This window comes from Typopeltis vanoorti, chromosome 4 (genome assembly GCF_054136105.1).
Source record: "Typopeltis vanoorti isolate ZY-2024b chromosome 4, IOZ_Tvanoo_1.0, whole genome shotgun sequence".
Taxonomy (NCBI): Eukaryota; Metazoa; Arthropoda; class Arachnida; order Uropygi; family Thelyphonidae; genus Typopeltis; species Typopeltis vanoorti.
Genome location: NC_143552.1, coordinates 47618495 through 47636771, shown reverse-complemented (window position 1 = coordinate 47636771; position 18277 = coordinate 47618495). Strand labels below are relative to the sequence as shown.

At 34.8% G+C, this 18277-nt stretch overlaps 1 protein-coding gene across 1 annotated transcript in view; it reads right to left on the bottom strand.

Moving 5' to 3' along the window:
• The window catches only part of LOC150107283 (transcription factor COE2-like), a 142585-nt gene extending 135557 nt beyond the window's left edge, over positions 1-7028 (bottom strand). Inside the window, exon 1 of the mRNA XM_090391773.1 lies at positions 6925-7028. Coding sequence (XP_090247899.1) covers positions 6925-7028 — 104 coding nt within the window. The remainder of the gene's footprint in view (positions 1-6924) is intronic.
• Positions 7029-18277: the final 11249 nt, after the last annotated feature.

Sequence of the window (18277 nt, the reverse complement as noted above, 5' to 3'; positions counted from 1 at the left end):
GTTAAAGTTAGTGCTTCATCTTCTCACAGCTAAAAGCTGAAAACAGTATATATTGTGAACGCTCCAAAATCAAATGCCGCAAGTCTATTCAAAAATTTCTAATCCAGATCAATCCATTGAGTGTTGGTATCTCACTTTGTGATGGAAGGAAGGGTCTGTTGGAGGAGCCCTCAATATTTCAGCAGACTAAGTGTTTGTAATCTTATGTGAAGCAAGCCTAGCCTGTCATAATCTACAAAAGCTGCATACACTGGAAGTCGTACCTATTCAGTATGCCACGAAGTATACGTATTTATTTCCAACAATTTTATTTCGTTAAAAGTGACTGTGGAAATTTAAAGAGGGGGGAAGGCATTGAACATGTATCCAGTACATCACACTGAGGGGGAAAGAGATGTCTAGAAAATGTCACATCACAAAGAAATCAAATTCTTTAGAAGTTTCGAATTTTCAGACTCCGCATATTAACATAAATCGTTAAAAATATAATTCGACAAATTGCTGATTACGAACAGACTTTATTTTTTGATGAGATAAAAAAAAACGAAGACCAGCGTCACGTATTGTTGTTTTACTCGTACTTTTAAAACAAGGCTCTCTCTCCACAAGCGAGAGGTCAAAGTTGCGAACTTGATATATTCTCATATTATAAGATAAAATCCTCTAACGTTATTTCATTCCTCAAAAAGAGAATAGGCAGAATTATTTTATACCTGACTTTGAAAATTTTTCTGTAGTCAGCGACAATAATCGAAGGTATAACTTCCCCTCTCTGCTGATCTATTGCCATGGAAGTTAACGCTACACAGGCACCTGATTTCATTTTTCATAGTAGGAAAATAATATTAAAAACTGCGGCCAGGCGTAAAGGAAAAACTCCATCTGCTTTAATATTCTCTCCTAAAGCAGTTTGCATATCTCAGATCTAAACTACCGTATGCGACTGTAGTGTGTGTGTGTGTGTGTGTGTGTGCATGCTGTAAATGTGCTGTCGATTTTCGACCTTTCGTGATGAATTGAACAACAACAAAACTAAGCAGTGATTTTGTTGAACTGATTAATGACGAAATATGTAATTCACCGCTATTCCGAAAACTTTTGGGTTTTGCATCTCTTTTTATTTATTTAATGAATGTTTAAGCCAGTGCGCACTAGTTCTTTATGGGTAATTTAATTAAATAAATCTCCTAAACCATGACCATTCAACTTTCTTATCAGTGCTAATCTAACAAGAGATATTCATAAGAAAGTAGAACTAGCGTTATACACTGGCGTCACCAGTATTAGTCTCGGAACCACGGTTCTAAGATTTATGCGCAGGGGCAGTGGTGTGTGTAAGATGTACTAGATATTTCAGTAACAGTGGACTACAACGATCGTAACTCATACTAAGCGATTTCGCATCAGTATCACGAGACCGTTCAAATCCCCACCCCTCTCCGGTGATACCACTCACATTTTTAATATTTAAAAAAAAGCAGCTGTAGTCTGTATAATCAGATTAATTATTATATCTGACTCTGTCCAAGATGTTTGTCAAAACGTCAGTTCATGAGTGGTGATATGCATGTGAACTTTAATTAGCATGTATTTGTGTGGAGGGAAGGGGAGTCCCATATGTAAATGAATTTTCCATAATCACATCCGAATCAAGTGCAGTGTCCTAATTAGTATCTATCACAAAGTCTAAAAAGTCCTGTTAGAAAAACTTAACACAGTAAAGATCTTCCTAGTTGGCTCTGGATAGCGTACCCGTTCTCCAACCAAATAGGTCAGGGCTGTTCAAAGCACTTCAATTTTGTGCGGCCCTCCTGTGGGTTTTGATTTTCACGAGCGTAAAAAATAAAATAATAATTTGAATGGAATGCGTACTATATATAAAATGTTCTTATACTGTTTTTTTTTCTAACGCGCATGCTCTGGCCGCTCACGGGGAACGTGAGCGCGCGATTAGTGTTGTTCGTTTGTTCAGCTCTCTAGGTTGTATCGCTGCTGCTCACCAAATTACCAGATACGCATTATGATGCGGCCCTCGAATTACTAAAGGTTGGACAGCCCTGAAATAGGTCATACGTCAAGTTTTCACTGCGAGCATGGAGGTGAGTCTTTAGGTGTTATATGAATTTCATTTCCCGCTTATTGGAGGACTGAATTAGCTTGAGACAATTCATGTGTGGTCTCTAGAGAAAGGAATCGTATTATCTAATCCTTGGCCCATCCGCCGTATTAATCTGTTATCGGTTTGGAATCTTTCGTCAGTGGGATTTACATTAAAATAATAAATCACTCAGAAAAGGAACCACTGAGACTATCGGTTGGATCTTGTGGTGAACACAAAACAATTTTGTGTTCACCACAGTTTCAATAGACGTATATCATTCAATCTATTCATGCTGAAGGGGAAAAAAAAAAAAAATAGAACGTGCAACATATTAGATTATTTCCGATTTTATAATGTATATTAATAAAAATATTTGAAAGATCAACTTTTTTTTTATTTATAATATTTTAGTTACAATTCTTTAGGTTAATAAAATTTAGACAGTGGTAACTAAACGCAGCAGTGACCAAGCCAATTACTATAGCGAGTCATGCTATTACAAGAATCATAGGGCTAAAATTCAATCTTCTATAGTGCTTTATAATAATAAGTTGAATATTATCGCTTCGTTATTGACATTCTACGGGAAACAGGCTGCTGAATTTTGTGCGTTAATTCCAATTAATAAAATTAACTAAAATACTTTGTAAATAGCGAAAAATGCCCAAAAAGTTTTGTTTTTCATTTTTTTTCCCTCATCTTCCTTTCCCAGCCATATACCCAACACCTATACTCGTCTAAACCAATTTTAATGATATTTGGAATGTGGCACTTTCTAATACTGCTTAAGATCTGTTGAGCATTTCGGCTTAATCGGATTACAATAAAAGGTGCCGGCCTGAATTCAACCAAGTTCGACCCTTTGTTGGTTGACTGTTTTTTCTGTTTTGTCTGAAATTATGTGACATCTCAATATATCTCTGTGTGTATATTTTTTTTCTCATATTCATTTTCTCATTTAATATATATATATATATATATATATATATATATATATATATATTAAAAAAAAAATATATATATATATTAAAAAATATGGAGAGTACAAGAAATGGCCGCAATCTGGAAGTGGCAGTTTTACTGACATTGATTTTGAGAATAAATTTTGTTCTGAAATTCGTGTATCATAATGGCAGCAAAAGTACCAAATAATTATTAATTACTTTTACAGTACTTATTTCACATTTTTATTAGATATTTTTTGAGATATATGACGTTGAATTCAATTCGACCGAATTGAATTCAAAATGGTTATCTGCATATGACTGGAGTAAAAATGTTTTTAAATAATTATTTGCAATTCTCCGCGGCCGAGATTCTTTTAGCTACCTCTGCCGTTAACAATGCCAATAAAATATAGGAATCATATTAATGCACGTTACTGATAGTAAAAATTCTAATCGTTAAAAAAAAAACCCACAAGAATATCTTTTTTTAAAGCAGACGAGAATTCAGCACTACGGGAGCAAAATGGAAACAAACCTCATTTTCTCATCCTTTAAAGTAAATTATTTTTAACTTGCAGCATTTCATGTGAAATATACTTCCTTGAGAGTTTCGCAAATAATAGTTTTTAATGCTTTATCTGAAGATTTTCGTTTGACTGAAATGTAACTTTACGTGTGTTACATGCAAATAGCGTTAACTGTTTAGTCAATGGAATGTATTCACGCGTATTAGCGGTAAATGAGAAGGAGTGGTAAGAGGCAGAGAGACAAAGTGTTTGCTAAGCATAATAACTTTATCCTAAGGGGCTTAGTCCTGACCTTGATGGCATGAAAAAGGAAACTCAGACTCGTTTTAATCAGCTTTAACGCTACTTCCAAATCGGTTACATCTTGCTTGCTTTGAGAAACCAGCAGCAGGTAATGAAAGCATGAACAAGTCAGGTGAAGGTGTCGAAATAAGAAGTGTCACAAGGGTGTCTTTATTCATCAAACAAGTAGATTGAATATTCAGTAATTAACATATGGAGAGATTTTCATGTAAGACTAGATAAAGTTCGGCTAGGTCATTTGTCTTTCACTCAAAACTTGTAACGAAGAGAATACATTCAGTGGAAAACATATGTATGAATTGTGGTTCCAAACTAGAGGAAACTTTTCGTTGGTCTTCAAAGTTGAGTGACATTTTCTGATTTGTTGGAGGTCCATCGACTAAAAGAATGCAAGCAAACCACGAACTTATCCATTCAAGCATAAACCCTTACCTTGCGGACACATAGCATTAATGTACTATAGGTTCGTATCTATATATAAAGACGCTTCGCTATCCGCGAGTTATCCAGTGATGTACAGGAGATTCCCTGATTTTACCCACCACCAGTACACTCACTCAGTTTGTCTCTGCATGAATTTTTTCGACCAAAAAACTGTACTGCCGGTTCCAGCTTATTAATCGAAAACAAGTAGGAAGGGAAGATTTGACGAAATCGTCGGGATTTTTTTATGTTTTACACTAAAATCTGATGCAATCAATCAAAATCAAATGCAATATCACTCAGACCAAAACCATGAGAAATAAAAAAATTGATTCACTTTTCACTTACTTTATTTAAATTAAACTGCCTATTTATTATTAAAATTGTCATTTTTCGTTTTAATATTTTTAAAATAGTTAAGTAAATTTAGGTTAGCAGTAATACAATTTCGTTATAGTGCAACTGCAGCCGTATTCGCTATGGGGAAAAAAAAATCTTATAACAGCTGAATTTTCATGTGAGGTTATAGTGTTCACTTTCAACGGCTGTTTGAGCTCCTCTCAGTAGAAGTAAGAGCGAAACTACGATACCACGTAGAAATCTTGGTCAGCTTAGCATATTAATTTTCTTAGAAGCATGTGTTTTTAAATAAAGCTTCGAATTGTTTACATTCATCAGTTTCTGTACTTTTGCCTACAGGGACCCCATATTTTGTCAGTAGCCTTCATGGCATCTATAAAGGCAAAGATGAGTCTAAATTTACCAGAAGTTGTGGAATACCAAGTAATAAAATAATTTTTTTTTCCAGGGAAAAATTTTTTAAAGCACTTGATTCCAAGGATGTCAATTCATATCATCGATATCCAAGAGGTTACATTGTTATGGCATAGATTAGCTCGAGAACATTCAATTCTTACATCCGCATCGTTACTAAAAGAACTTTATATTGAATTCAAAATTTCATTCGCTGTGAAGCTCATGGCACAGAAGTTGCATTTCAATATTTAATCTGACCCACGAAAGCATGTGGCATCGACATTCCCATATAGAATTATCAAGAGGGAAAACGCCGTTTATCATCTTGTGCAATGTATCGACCACAAGGGATAAGGGTCTTTTTTAATTTTGTTTTTAAGGGTATTTAACATCCTACAATATGTTCCGGAAATCGAGTGATTAATTACGTTTCATTAACTATACATTTCTTTACAGTTCAGTCATACAGTAATGTTCAGATACTGGAAGGTAAGCCACCTTGAACCTGAGTTAATAGGAAACACTATGCTGAAATAAATATGGCATCCCATGTATAAGAATGAAACATATACGTATTTACTAAAAAATGGACCAATAGAAGGCGAACATATGGACGCTTGGGCAAGCGATCATTTTTCTATAAGTTCCGCGCTGGGGCAACTCGTAAGTGTATTACCGTAAGCTCTCTGGTCAAATTTCGTAAGAAACTTTAATAGTTTCTACATTCGGCATTGAAATAATGCTGGATCTAATATCCACTTGATTTATATAATATGATACGTATATTTTTATCGTCACGTGCCTTTATATTGCTGTTTAAGACAAAAACATCTAGAGTCGAATGTACTAGTGCATATTAATAATATTTGGAAAACTTAGAACTTTGAAAGGTGTTATCATAGGATGTGCGATATCAGTAGCCTATTCATTCGTGGCATTAATATAATAATTAGAAATTATCTGATGAAAATGTGTTCAAGGCCAAAGAGGTCCCACGGACTATTGAAGTGTGTACAATTTAGGTTTCTCTGAAATATAGTACTGTCCAAATCTTTATTTCATAGTAGTGTATAATATATCCATATGGTTATGATAACCATGTCACTACACTACGAAAGCAATAACCTTCAAATTTACTTAAGTTGATTAAGTAATCAATCATTTGTTATTGGAGGTTGAATTAGAATGGGGAGCGCTGTAAGCTTTCTGAGATTCTTTATCATGACCTGCCGATATTATCAAAAGAATAATGGCAGGTTATGTAAGATAAAAAAAAAAAAATGATATCAACAAAGGACTGTATCGCTCGAAGTAAAGGCAAAGTTTTTGCTCCCCAGAATCATATGTTGGAATATATGCGAAATAGATAATGATAGTCACCTTCCCTAATTGACAGCGTGGGATAAATGTCATTTCCCTTTTCGCTACTCAACTGATTTAACCACAGTTTATGCAATAAGGTTCGCTGTAAGATTGCATGTATAAATGAGGTTGAAACCAGATACAGGAATATTTTCTCATGGTCAGTTGTATTTCACAACAGGGAGAATACTATTCCTCTGTTTTCCCCACAGATTTTGAAACCCATTAACGAGTAAAGTAATCCGTTCAGTGTGTTCGTAATATAGGATTACCATTTTAATCCTAATTCTCAGAATTCGGATTAAACTATTGTATTAAGAGATTATCTGGTACTAAACTATATTAAGAACTGCGGGAAAAAAAAACATTAACTGTCTTCATATTATACATAATGTCAAGTATAATTTATTATTTGATATTAATTTCATGAAAATCAGAGTATAGATACTTAAAGATTTGAATTTGTAAAACTTGAATAGGAAAGCAAATAGTATATTTAGCCTACCTTTGATTCATGGTGAGATGAGCCCACGATAACGGAAGTGTAGCAGTATTTGAATTCTCCTCTTTCATGTTAGCCAGAAGCGAATTATCACTGGAGCTGAACATAGTTTAGCTGTTCAAATTTTATATAACTACACACGAAAATCCTGGAAATGCTCACTTATATCGCAGATATAAAATACACAACTGTCGTACGAAATAATATACAAATAGTATTTGCATAATCTAAACTATATTAACTATTTATAAATATTCGGTAACTGCTGTCAACGAATGGAATCCGGATCGTAAACCGCCTGTGCTAACGTCGGCGTACCTCTCGAGATACTTTCCGATTTTACAGAAACAAATCACGTTGCTTGTCCTCCAAGCCTTGTGTCGTGCGAACTGATCATTTTGACTTTGCGCACAATCTGACACCATAAGTCTCATGGGATGTCTTTGTACTGGCTGTTACCTCACATTGGTAGCTTTTCCCTAGGGTGTTTGATAATACTCGAATGTTTATTGGCTACATCGTGCCTGGATCCACCTACCTTGTTATTTATAACCAATAGGTTCTGTCTAGGAAAAATATAAACACCGTTGACAAGAGCTGCTAATGTTATCTTTCATATTATGAGAAAATTTTGAAAAAAAAAAGACTAGTATTTTTAAATTTATGGAAATGTAGGATTTTACTAAATGTACCTCTGAATTTCAAACTATTATCCCATTAGTGCTTTCTGTCGTATAATTGACTTCGACAGTACTTAATAAAGCAGTGAAACATAAATGAAAATTTGGTTATAACAGACAAATACTTGATTTGCAATGAAAAAGTATTATGGGAGAGTTTCTGCTACGTCTATTTAGAATCGCTTGAATATAATATCGCCATTTTATATTTTATATTTTCATTTCTAGCACTCAGAAATTTAAATAAATTTATATTTAATTTCTATCAAAACAAAATGTTGTTAATTTGCCATTTTAAGCTGAGAGTAAATTCGTTTTTTTATACAGATTTTATCTTTTAATGGTATTGTGTGTGAGAGAGAGAGAGACCAACACTATAATTCAATTGACAAATTTCAAGGAGCGAGAGGTTTTTTTTTTTTTTTTGTATACGATTTTTTTTTTACTTTTCTATAATATATATATATATATATATATACGTGAGATAACGAGAAAATAATTTAAAAAAAAGAAAAGAGAAATACAGTCATTAATAAAATGTGCGGCAGTTTTATAATCATCCAGTTCAGTGTAACGTAATTTACTTAATCTCGTTTTCTACTAGCATATATACAGGAACATCGTAAAACACTAAGCCACAGGTATCAGTATTTTAATAATTTATAACGTTGTGAAACCATTAGTCTTGGTGCTATTCCATTAGCAGACGTTTATTATTATAATCTCCGCTGTACCTGTGCATCACTAGCACTCGATAAAGCATTTTAGCAGCCGATATTGGAAACACTCTAGTAAAAATATTCACTTAAATAATGTCGCACCTACAATCAATTATCTGAAGGCCATTTGTGGTCGCCAAAGGTCTGTTGCGGTTAACCGTATTCATGTCAACAAACGGACATCGGACAAGATATACAACTCAGGCTTGACTACTGCCCCTAAAGGGGCTATTGGTGACAGTTTTTAGGCACCACCCTGTTTCTCCATTAAAGGGTGGTTTGTGGTAGAGCGCTAAACGGTACTATAAAACACTTAGTTTGCGGGCAACCTTTGTTAAACGACACCATTTAGCGGCATACCTTTTTTCTTGAACAGTCGCTGTGACCTTCGAGGTCTTTATTTTCTTTTGCAAGGTGCTTAACTCGTCCGCTCGGTTCCTAAATTAGATTTTAATTTTGTCAGGTAATGACGACTGCGACTCCGTTGTTACAAATGTACTTTTGTTTTGTAAGTGAAGATTAAAATGTGTTTTTATCTGTTTTCGAGATACTGTTACTTTTATGAGGAAAAGTTGGAGTCGTGGGAATATTTCATTGCGTAAAGGCAAACACTTCATTTTTGTCACTGTTTTAGGCAGGGTAAGATCAGGTAATTGCATGTGATGATTAATATTATTCTAGTTACTGGAAAGAGAAGACCGGTAGACCTCAAAAAAAAAAAAAAAAAAAAAAAGGATATTAGATGGATAATGAGACAGGGACAGACCAATATGGTCTATATCCGCAATTAGCGTTATGATGATAGTTTGATGATATTTGAGCTGGCCAGAGGTACCCTCCCAGGGAAATACCAGGTATTCTGCCAGCATACGCTAATTATTATTTTGTCGGCTTTCGGCGCATTTAGGAGCTCGTGAAATTATTATATTTCTTAAAACATCTATTTGATTATACTAGTTAAAATATACTACTGGATTTTTAAATATATAATGCACATTTGACTGGATTGACTCAAGTGAAGGTCATAATATCGTAAGTAATGGTAATTTTTTCTGTTGAGATTATAACAATAAATTACTTGAAGGTCCAGTAAACATTGTCCTAACCTTAATGAAAATATTTTTGAACTTATTTTTCACACATCCGTCCTCTGTTCCTAAGCACATGCAGCTGTTAATTTTATATCTATCGAACTGTTGATAGACTTTCTATATATGGATGGACAAGTGGTGGAAAGATAATCAAATGTTTGCCAGGTCTTTCTGATGAATCGTTGAAAATTACAGCACCTAGATCTAATCCGTAATAACATTGTGTAGCTGGCATTACTCAGAACAGCACCAAATAGATTTACTGTGATTCTTATAGTTGGCATTAGTCAAGTTCGTGATGATCAACTTATTCATATATATAAGGGCGTTTAAGCGGAGAGTGATTTAATTTAAGGGAATGCAATGATTGATAAACGATTATCGTATTTTATGATGCATAGTTTTTTTTTTGTTTTTTTTTCTGTAAATTTTGTAGCTTACAGTGTTCTTTTCCCCACAGAAATATCCGGCATATATTGTTCATAACATATATTATTATTGATTTTTCATCAGGAGGCTTAAGTTATATAGGATGGCAACGGCATCCAATCCACAAATTACTCGGATTTCTTCTTTATACCTGCATAAAATGGATCAAAGCATGTTTTTTTGTTTGTGAGTGGAAAACCGGGGCATTCAGAAGAAAATCAATCCTACTAGCCAAAACGTACGGTTCAAGCAACTAAAATAATGGAGGACGGTTATTTTCTTAAGTTCTCCGGACGTTTTACATGACTCTTACGATTTTGATAGACCAATATGCCTAGATATTGGGGAATTACCAAACCTTTATTACACATATTATTACCTCAGGTATCAGAACAGTACTCGAACTACGTGTATTGTTGAACAATTTTTAAAAGTTAAAAAGTTATTACGACGTTATAAGTTTTCTAGTCTGTTCTTTCAGCGATACGGCCAGTAGCTATATGCTACCATCAGTGGCGGCTCGTGGCTCGAAATCGTGGGGTTGCTGCAACTTTCGAAATATATATACACACTGTAAGTACAGTGTACACGTGTTTGGATAAAATATCAAAATTTAAAAAAAAATTAAACATGAAAAAATATTGTTTATTATCGATAAAATTATACAGTTTGGTATAATTCAAAATTACTTAAAAATAAAATCCATTATCATAACTCCAATAACGTTCTACAATAAAAACTATAACAAATGTTATGTCTTTAATTGTAATGTCCAAATATTTAAAGAGACGGAGTAAACACGATAAGCGCTACGAATACTCGACTACTGGCCGTCGCGCATTTCCACTGAGCGACGAACAGTGCCGCTTTACGCTAATAGCTCGCATCTCACTATGACGTGCATATGCTTGCGCGCGTAGCAATATGACACTGTGGTAAACACAGTGCTGCTAGCGTCCTTCGCCCCCCTCTAAGTGCTATAAGACGGATTTTTATTATTTTTTATACAAAATAAGAGAATTGTATAGAATTGTTGATGATAAAATTAAATATTACAAGCAAATATAAATAAATTAATAAATATATTTATATATCAAGAAAAATTGGGGGTGCTGCAGTTCCGCAGTGCCTATGCACGAGCCGCCCCTACTAGGGAAATGATTATGAGCAAGGTGGTTTCCCGTTGCCTTCCTTGCCGTACGATATCCTATGACTGTAGCCCGTGTGTTCACGGGGTCGGGTTGCCTGCTTGTGGGATCAAAAACCCCAGATAAACTGGTGGAAAAAAATCCTGCTGTCCACGCCCAAGATCGGCTAATTTGGGTATGGCTGAAGAAGATCCTTAAGCTCCTCACGTCGTCGACGGAAATCGAACCTAGGACACTCCTTCCCCAGGCATATGGTTCAGAAGCGCAAATCCACTAGGCTAACCGCACGGACTTGTGTGTTATTTTTTTTATTTACATAAAATTTTCGTCCAGTCCATCAAGGTCATCTTCAGTACGGATTCAAAAGTTGGGGATCAACAATGAGAACGTGCCTGACATGTTCGAATTGTTAGCGTAGTCTGGACCTGTTACAAAGTCCCGACGGCGTTGGTATTAATTAAAAAAAATAAATAAATAAAATAACTAGGGCCATCTGTGAGGAAGAACAATTTCCCATAAAAAGATGACTTGAATCTATGATGAGGGTGAAATAGCAAGATTTTACAGCTTTGTTCATTGTTTAGATTATATTTGGTCATTCAAACATATAATTATAATGACATATATATTGATCTTTAATTGACCATAAACATCTAATACTAACAAGCTTCGCCGACAGGGCTGTCCCGCTTCTTCAGGGCTTATAACGATAAGAGAAAAAAAACTCAAAGTGGCTAGTACGGAGAAAATGGAGTAAAACTAATCGTATAAATTAAACATTAAAACAGAACGTGTAGCATTTACACGCATGGAGCGTGTTGTGTTAGTCACTCTTATGAGAGCACGTTCTGTAGTTTTGAGCGAAATTAAATTCTGGCAGACTGTGAGTGATCTTATTAAGGTTTTCCATATGTCAACTATTATCATTCCCTGGTTTCTGTTAAGATTTTCTCTTAAATACGATGGACGGAGAACTATAACGGCTTCCTTGAAATTTCTACAACGGAAATCTTCTAGGTAATGCATGGAGCTGCTATCCCAATCAATAGTATGGTTAGTAATCGCGAAATGATAGGCTAGACCTGTTCTGTTGTTATTAACATCTCCTATATGTTTTTTTCAGATTTTGAGGCTTCTCGACGTCTGTCCTATATAATTTAGACCACAAGCACATGGAATGTTGTACACTCCAGCGTGTTTGAAAAAAGCATTAATATCTTTTGGGGATCTTAAAACGTGACGGACAATTTTGACTGGTTTGAACGCAACTCCGATGTTGAAAGGTTTGAAAAGTTTTGGGATCTTTTCGGACACTGTACCTGCATAAGGAATAACTATAAACACTGGACGCTACTTTAATTTCAAATCAACTCACCATATTTCCCAGAAGTTCAGCATAATACATATGCTCAAAAATAGAGCCACGAACATCATCTCAGAAGAAAAAGAACTCTATGATGAAATTACTCATATATCAGAGACATTAATAAAAAAAAAAAATAAATGGCTATCCAAGGAATTTAATCAACAAGATTCTTCATAGAAACCCTCCACAACAACAACTTACCATCACTCAATACTGTTCATCAATAGTTATTCCTTATGCAGGTACAGTGTCCGAAAAGATCGCAAAACTTTTTAAGCCTTTCAACATCAGAATTGCGTTCAAACCGGTCAAAACTGTCCGTCACGTTTTAAGATCCCCAAAAGATGACATTAATGCTTTTTTCAAACACGCTGGAGTGTACAACATCCCATGTGCTTGTGGTCTAAATTATATAGGACAGACGTCGAGAAGCCTCGAAATCCGAAAAAAAAAAAGAACATATAGCAGATGTTAATAACAACAAAACAGACAACGCAGGTCTAGCCCGTCATTTCGCGATTACTAACCATACCATTGATTGGGACAGCAGCTCCATGCCTTACCTATAAAATTTCCGTTGTCCTGGAGAAAATCTTAACAGAAACCAGGGAATGATAATAGCCGGCATATGGAAAACCTTTAAGATCCTCAGTCTGCCAGAATTTAATTTCGCTCAAAACTACAGAACGTGCTCTCATAACAGTGACTAACACAACACGCTCCATGCGTGTAAATGTTACACGTTCTGTTTTAATGTTTAATTTATACGATTAGTTTTACTCAATTTTCTCCGTACTAGCCACTTTGAGTTTTTTTTCTCTTACCGTTATAAGCCCTGAAGAAGCCGGACAGCCCTGTCGGCAAAACTTGTTGGTATTAGATGTTTATAAATCATGGTCAATTAAAGATCAATATATATTTCATTTTAATTATTTTACAGCTTTCTTTATACATAATACTTTGTCTTTTGTCAAAGAAATCCGTGTTTGACAGATATAGCTTGTTTGGCAAGTCCAGGTTGTTTCACGAACCTGAACATTTTAGGTTCAGTTAAGTTACTTGTGGCTTGTTTAATTTTTAATTTCGCACTGAAGATGCCCTTAATAGTTGAGCGAACAATGTATGCAATTAAAACTTCTAAACGCAAGTATTCCGTTGTACGTGGTCATTTAAAGAAAAAATATTAATACGGTTCACTTCGTGAAAAGATTTATATAATTCTCCCAGTAACCGGAGCCAAAAATTTCATATGATATACAATATATACTGTATATAATATCACAAAATACGTTGTTTTTTTTTTTGTGCTACAAAACTACAACGAAAAGAAATACTATTACGAATATTTCCTAGCAAGTTAAATTTAAAAGATTGCATATACCATGAACCTGCCAAGGGATTCAAGCCTCTGGTAAGGGAGTAGTGTTGACGGTGGTCTAAAACCGGGCAATGAATTTTACTTGCTACCGAAAAACATTCATGTTCACCGCTATTCACGCGGTGAACATGAATGTTTTTCGTTCCAGACCATCCGCAGCCTAGTTGGTTATCCACTCCGACATTATTAAGGTGTTTATCGCATAAAATCAAAATGACTAAGTATTTTGAATTAGCTTTTGATAACCAGTGTAGCTGGTTATCGAAGAAGAGAGCTGTTCTGCAAATAAATCTTTCAACATGAAGCGAGTATTTTTTTGTGGTTTTATTTTTAATAATGATCACGTGTCCAAATCTTTGGACTATTATTAATAGTAATCCAAAGTATTTGCACTTCTGTTAATAACAGTTAGAATGCTTTGTCATCTTTCTAAATTCAACTTTTCAAAGGTAGTACAGAAATGTACAGTACAACAAGCTTCATAATTCCTGTTCAGAAAAACTAAATAATTCTGACAGGCGATTTTTTTTTTTTTTTTTTTTTCCCAGCGCTTATACGCACACACATAGGCATACCTTTTTCGCAACCCGACTGTGACTTTTCCGTATATTTTATTATTATCATGTGGGTGTAGGGGAGAACCAAGATCCTCCCCCCCCCAAAAAAAACAAACTTACTGCTGCATATCTAGAAATTGAGAAGCGATCGTCTCCTCCCTCCCCCAAGAAATCAAAGCAATATTGTGAATATATATATTCCTGAATTATAATGCAAATTAAAGTTTTGAAATAAACTATAGGGAAAAATTGAATTCCACAGAAAACCTTTCTAGGCGTTTATTTTTCATTTGGTTGCTTCAGGCAAGTATAGATTTAAACCTAGAAACTCTACCATACAGCATACACGATTTTGAATAATAATATATACCTGCTATGGTTTAGGTCCACGAAATGGCTGACGTGAAATGATAGCTTTCTACTCTCAGTGTTCCGTTAAGGGTGGAATCAGCTGCCTTCCGATCTCCTGAACAGTGAAGACTAAATCAAGGCTTTACTTGATTAAGTAAAGCCTTGATTTAGTTTTTGGGAATAAAAAAAAAAAAAAAAGCTAACGCCTTTTTATTCTCATATAGGGAAGTAGGCGAGACCGTTTTAGCCCTATCTAACTTTTGGACACTTTTGTGGGCAGTTCAATCTCTACTGGTAGCCAATCAGAGATAGCTGGCCAAAGGCTATTGCTAATTAAGCGGCACTCAGTGAAGAGAGACGGCTCAACAAGTGCCGCCATCTCGTGGTCTCTCGAACACAATATATTTAATGTCTGAAATAATGTGGGTTCTACGGTCGATTTTCTTGAGTTTACGGGACGAAAAACTACACAAAAAACACGAAAAACCACTGAGCTACACAGACTGCCAGATCGGTTTAGGAATAAAAGGCGTTAAATATTTATTTTATAATAAATGAAAATAAATATTTTGGGAGCCTTTTAGGAAATAGCTTAAAGACAAAGCCGGAATGTCAAAAAAAAAAAAAAAAAAAATGGAGTGGATATATGCTTTCTGCAAGGAAAATGCAGAAAGATCTAAATAGTATGTATAGTAGGTATACCGTTTTAGCCAATTTCCGATTATCAAATAAAAGCAAAAGATATTCTTTGTTTCACCTAGACACCAGCTAATGACGATTCCACCACAGTTAAGGATATAGTCGAGTAATGACCGCCACTTCCCACTCATTCTTTTCTACAGATACCTCCACTGAAGCTAGGTCACTAACTGTCATCCATCATTTCTTAACTAAGGCTGTTAAATCACAAGCAGCAGCTGCCTAAATCCGTTTACAGTTCAACTGCAAACCACTGAACTTTCTCTTTCAGTCTTCCCAAAATGTTCCTAGAAATTAAAACTTACAGCTTAAAAAAAAAAAATAATAATAAATAAATAAGTAGGTTCCGTCTGTTTTTTAATCCAGTCCTTTGCCTTACAACAGAAGCAACTAAGGCTAGTATATTATATCTGTAAATTAGTTCTCCTTTTGCCTTAATTTTTTTTAAGATAAAAAACTCTCTCACCATATGAGATCAACTAATTCACCTTCAACTTTTAAAGTGCTTATTAAAGATTTCACTTATCTTGGATGGTATACGAACTGGCTCTGCTTTCTCACCAAAGATAAATCTCAAGACTGGTGAATGCAAGGCAGTGACACTTATAACTGTTCCTGATGCTGTTATTCGAGTGGTTAACGTCCACCCTCCAAGCAAAAGGTTGCGGGTTCGAATCTAGACACAGCATAGATTCTCGTGATGTCTTTCATTCATTCATACACACTTTCTCTCAGGATGAACAGGAAGAAATAGCCCCCCCCGGGGGGGACTTTCCTTAGCAATGAAGTGAGGTCAGAGGTAACTCATATTCAATAAATTATCTTGTAATCTTGCTGGCCCGGTTGACCGAACGGATAAAGTAGTCGCCCTCCAATCAAGAGTGGGTTGCCTTTAGAGCAGCGGATTATCTAGCTTTAGCCCACCAACGGAAATGTACGATAGGCTTCCAGCTTTTCATGGGTGAGATTCACATTAAAAATTAGTGATAACATTCGAAGTAGCACAAATTCCTTTCCATAACCTTTGATATAATTTTCTTTCCAACAGATTTACGTCTGTATCTTACAAGTGTAGCCCTGATGTGATATGGATTTTCAATAATCGTTTGTGGATAGGGTTAACATTAAAAACATAAGAAATGAGACAGTTTTTTTTAAGAATAAAGAGAGTTTAGGCCCTATAAATATGGAGGGTGTTCTAGGATACGGCAATTTTTTTTTTTTACAAAAAAATTGCTTTCCAAGTTTTGTTATTTCATCGTTTATTCAATAGTTTTTCACTTAAAAAAATTTCCTTATGTTGCAATATTGGACTTCTGCATAAATTGTTGAGCATTAACAATTTTTTTTCATACCTTCATGTAATATCTCCTTATTCAAAAATACTAGAGCTAGATCAGTCAGCTTCGCAAACATGGATTAATTTTATCCTGGTTTCATTAAAAACTTGAGTCGTTGTCCAAATGTTTGTCGCTCATTTTTGTACTTTAGTACATCATACTACCGCTGCTATCGATTCCAGCTATCATATTACTTTATTGTCAGACCCCGCCTTATATATAATATTAAATACTGTATATAATTATATTATATTATATTATGTATAAATATTTAAATTAAATTAGTTTATATTATATATAAATATTCTAAGTACATGTAATGTATACCCCTACAAATAGTACAATTAGATTTATTTCCATTCACTAGCACCTTTCAAATACTCATGTCCGATAATGAAAAACTGCAGAGCTCAGAAAATGTTAACACCCTTAATTCTCCAGTGAGTAACTGTTCATAAGAGAACGGAATGCCTACGAGGTAAGTCTATATATTTCAAAATTTATTTGAAATTTATTTGATCCTCTGAAATATGTTTTGTCCAAATATTTTCAAAGTTGAAAAACTAATAAGTGGAACTGTTAGCAAATCTGAATTTGAAAAATGATTTGAAACTTCCCGCCACCACCAGGTTTTATCTGTAATCATACATTACGATTGTTAGTAGGTAACTCTTGCATGTTTACTGTGTATTCTACCACACATGAAGCCTGGTAAGAAATGTAGAATCTGTATTTTGTGTCGCAATACACGAAAGGCGGAGTCGGTAAAGCCATTGATCATTCCTATTCTCACCTTTCTGTCTGTTTTGCACTTCTCTCCTCCTACTTCTTTAGCGTTCAGTCATGCAGAAAGCAGAGTCGATTAAACCTTCGCGGATTTAAAGCACTAATCCCACTTCTGCGACGGGGTTTTTCAGACAACCGCATCTCCAGCAGCGGATCAAAGAAAATCCTTTAACAGGTACAAAAGAAAGATTCTTGGATCTTTTTCATGACAATGTAAGTGCTTAGTTGACTTATTCTCGTATTGTTGACTTCTCAGCAAGCACATGATAGTCAGACTGCAATAATCACAAGCATAAGAGTATATTCCGCCATATTCTAAATCAAACAAAAAAAAAAAAAAAATTTAAACATTATCCTTAGTATTTGGATAATTGCATATCGTCCTCTTCTAACTGCATTCTTAATTATGTGATGCTACAGTGAACTTATTTTTCAAAATAATTCCTCCTGTGCCAAATAATTAGGGTTTCTCTTCAAGTTAAATTTTAATAAAAATTAAAACGCTATCATTTTTTTAATGAAATTATCTCAGCGTATTCCTTCCTTCTTATAACATCACGTTTTTTTATTTAAAAAAATGAATAATTTTCTGGGCCCAATGGCACTTTTGTTCTTCAAATGAAATAATTGTGTACGTTATTTAGCAGATATGTAAATTCGAAAGTCACCACGAAAACGGTATCTATCTACGCCACAAACTTAAACCCTGTTCAGGTTCTTAGTGGCCTAATCCGGCATTACAAATCTTTGTAGGCCGCACAAGATGTTTCGATGGGCATCTTGAGTTGAAGACACTTGCATGATGCTATCAT